We start from the raw sequence: 1,078 nt of genomic DNA on the forward strand, positions 1-1,078 counted from the left end.
CTATTGAGTGGTTTGCTTTGCCTTCATGGTCGTTTGGTAGCATGCTCTTGAATCTTTTTGCTCGCCCCTGATCTCCTTGATGTCCCATTTAGTTGGGAACCGGATGACTTGGTGGTAGGTAGATGGGACTGCTTCCATATCATGGATCCATGGTCGATCCAAAATGACGTTGAATGCGGAAAGGGCGTTGATCACTAAGAACTTGGTTGATTGATTCACCCCTTCGGCATAGACAGGAAGGTCAATCTCCCCCATCGTAGTCTTGGTCTCACCACTGAAGCCTATAAGGACCGCGGACTTTTTTATTATTTTGGACTCGTTCAAGCCCATCTCCCTGAAAGCATCAAAAAACAAGATATTTGCAGAACTACCATTATCGATTAGAACACGCTTGGTCAAACAATTTGCAATAAAAATTGAAATAACTAAAGCATCATGATGAGGGTGAATAAGCTTGTCTGATTCAGTTGTATGAAAACTGATTGTTTGGGTCGGAAGGGTTGAAGCGGTCTGGCAGGGCATGTTGGTTTCCGCCTTGTTAGACTTAGCCTGTCGAGTATGCTTCTTTGCTGCGGAGTGGGTGACCCAGCTTACTTCGGAGTCACCAGATATCACATTCACGGTTCTTTCATGAGATGGTGGGTTTGGCGGTGTAGCTTCTCTATGGTCATCATGTCTATCCCTTCCTTGTTGTAGGGTCTGCTTGCCCTTCTCGGTTAGGTAATCGGTGAGGTGCCCTTGTTTTAGTAGGTGGGCCACTTCCAATCTGAGGGCGATGCAATCCTCTATCCGATGCTCATGGTCTGCATGGAACTCACACCACTTGGACCTGTCCCTCCGGTCGGCTGGGGCCCTCATCCTCTCTGGCATTTGACCTTGTTGCCCAGGTTCCTTAATGCCTCAACTGTTTCGGCGGGGGAGATGGATAGGGCATACTCTGAAATCTTTGCTTTCTCGCGGGGGCGTGTGTCGGGGGCCCTATCATACTCATCCCTTCCTCTGCTTTGTCGATAAGGTGGATATGGTTCAGCACGTCTGTCACGACCTGACCTCCTGTCCACCCGGTGGTCTTTTTCGG

The 1,078-nt window shown here is 48.8% G+C and overlaps 1 protein-coding gene across 1 annotated transcript; it reads right to left on the bottom strand.

The window, feature by feature from the left end:
• Positions 1-858, bottom strand: LOC131023323 (uncharacterized). The gene has a single exon (XM_057952865.1). The coding sequence runs from the start codon at positions 856-858 to the stop codon at positions 1-3; it is 858 nt and encodes a 285-aa protein (XP_057808848.1).
• Positions 859-1,078: the final 220 nt, after the last annotated feature.

Source organism: Salvia miltiorrhiza, chromosome 4 (genome assembly GCF_028751815.1).
Source record: "Salvia miltiorrhiza cultivar Shanhuang (shh) chromosome 4, IMPLAD_Smil_shh, whole genome shotgun sequence".
NCBI classification, from domain to species: domain Eukaryota; kingdom Viridiplantae; phylum Streptophyta; class Magnoliopsida; order Lamiales; family Lamiaceae; genus Salvia; species Salvia miltiorrhiza.

Coding starts and splice junctions, on each gene's coding strand:
- LOC131023323 (XM_057952865.1), bottom strand. CDS start 858: ATGAGGGCCCCAGCCGACCGGAGGGACAGGTCCAAGTGGTGTGAGTTC.